The sequence below is a fragment of the Oncorhynchus mykiss genome, chromosome 27 (assembly GCF_013265735.2).
Source record: "Oncorhynchus mykiss isolate Arlee chromosome 27, USDA_OmykA_1.1, whole genome shotgun sequence".
NCBI lineage: Eukaryota > Metazoa > Chordata > Actinopteri > Salmoniformes > Salmonidae > Oncorhynchus > Oncorhynchus mykiss.
The window spans coordinates 34,941,254-34,942,964 of record NC_048591.1 but is presented as its reverse complement, the minus strand read 5'-3'; the positions used below and the strand labels follow the sequence as shown (position 1 = coordinate 34,942,964).

General features: G+C 39.9%; 1 protein-coding gene across 1 annotated transcript; it reads right to left on the bottom strand.

Annotated features, from left to right (window-relative positions):
* Nucleotides 1-757: 757 nt before the first annotated feature.
* On the bottom strand, nt 758-1,711 carry LOC110507209 (olfactory receptor 472-like). Its single transcript, XM_036965034.1, has 3 exons — nt 1,450-1,711; nt 920-1,074; nt 758-817 (listed from the first exon to the last, which is right to left on the bottom strand). The coding sequence occupies exons 1-3, from the start codon at nt 1,709-1,711 to the stop codon at nt 758-760; spliced, it is 477 nt and encodes a 158-aa protein (XP_036820929.1).

Genomic DNA, 1,711 nt, shown 5'->3' with positions numbered 1-1,711 from the left:
ACACTCTACGCTAACACTTGACATTTCAAAAATTGCATTTAATAGTAGATAATATTAAATATGGTTAGAATGGGCTAAAATGTCAAGTTAAATTAATTTTGACTGACATTTAAATGAGTTGTCAACAGACATCAAACTAATCTAAATCAGGCGTGTCAAATCATTCCTTGGAGGCCTCAGCGTCAACTGATTTTCGTTATTTCCTTACAATTTGTGTGCAATTAAGACCTAGAGTATCAGGTGAGGGGAGTTCCTTACTAACCAGTGACCAATTAAGACCTAGAGTATCAGGTGAGGGGAGTTCCTTACTAACCAGTGACCAATTAAGACCTAGAGTATCAGGTGAGGGGAGTTCCTAACTAATCAGTGACCAATTAAGACCTAGAGTATCAGGTGAGGGGAGTTCCTAACTAACCAGTGACCAATTAAGACCTAGAGTATTAAGTGAGGGGAGTTCCTAACTAACCAGTGACCTCCCGTGATCAGTAAAAGACAGGAGTGAAAACCTGTAGACACATTGCCTTCCATGGAAGGAGTTTGACACCTGTGATCTAAATCAACCAAACCTTGACACTCTTGTTGATTCACAGTTAAATTGAGATACAAACCACTGATGAGTTTTAACAAATTCAATCAAAACTCAACATTGATTCAACATGATTACATTAATGATGAAATAACATGGGAACAATTTTGACTCAACCACTTTTTATTGGAACAAGCAAGAAACAAGAAATGGCTTTGGTAACCCTAACCATTACATATTTGGAGAAATGTCAGATCTCTTGAAAATATATTTCAGGCGCCCTCGAATCTCCTTGGTTTTGAGACAATACACAAGTGGGTTCACAAGAGAGGGGCCCAGAGTAGAGCCAATGACTAGGCCATTTCTGTGAGAGAGCGTGAGAACCAAACCAACCCTGGTGACCAATATTATCAACACCTTGGGGATAAAGAAGCAAGCCACCACTATCATGTGGGAGACACAGGTGTTAAATGTTTTCCTCCTGTCTTTGGATGAAGACATTTGTATCACTACATAAACTATCTTTATGTATGAGATGATTATCAAGGCTAAAGTAACCCATAATACAGCAGTCCCCAAAGCAGAAATTGCATTGAAATAATGTGAAAGATTCACGCATGATGCTCTTATTAAGTTGGCATATTCACAAAAGCTGTATGGGAGTTTATTTGAGCCACAGAAGGGCAGATTGTTCACCAAGCCAGTCAACAAACTGGCAAACATGCAGCCTAGTGCCCAATTGGCTATTATAAGTAAACATACATTTGTATTAGTTAAGATAGTCTGATATCGAAGAGGATATGAAATTGCAATAAGGCGATCATAAGCCATCAGAGCAATTGCGAAGGGTTCCATAGAACTTCCTAAAGTAAATAGGAAGCACTGTATCATGCAGGGTGCATAGGGGACTCTTCTCTCCTCACCAAGGAGAACGTTAAGCATTGTCACACTAATGCCGCTGGTGTAGACTATGTCTACCACTGCCAGCGAGCAAATAAAAAAGTACATGGGGGTATGCAGAGGCTTGTTGAATGCTATGACACAAATGTTAGTGATGCTTCCGATCAGAATGAGAAAGAGGACCAACAAAATGGCTAGTCCCACCACCTTTGGGTGTTGTACTTCATCCAATCCTGTGATGAGGAATTCTGTTACCGTATGTGTTGTTCTGTTGTTTGGCTCCAT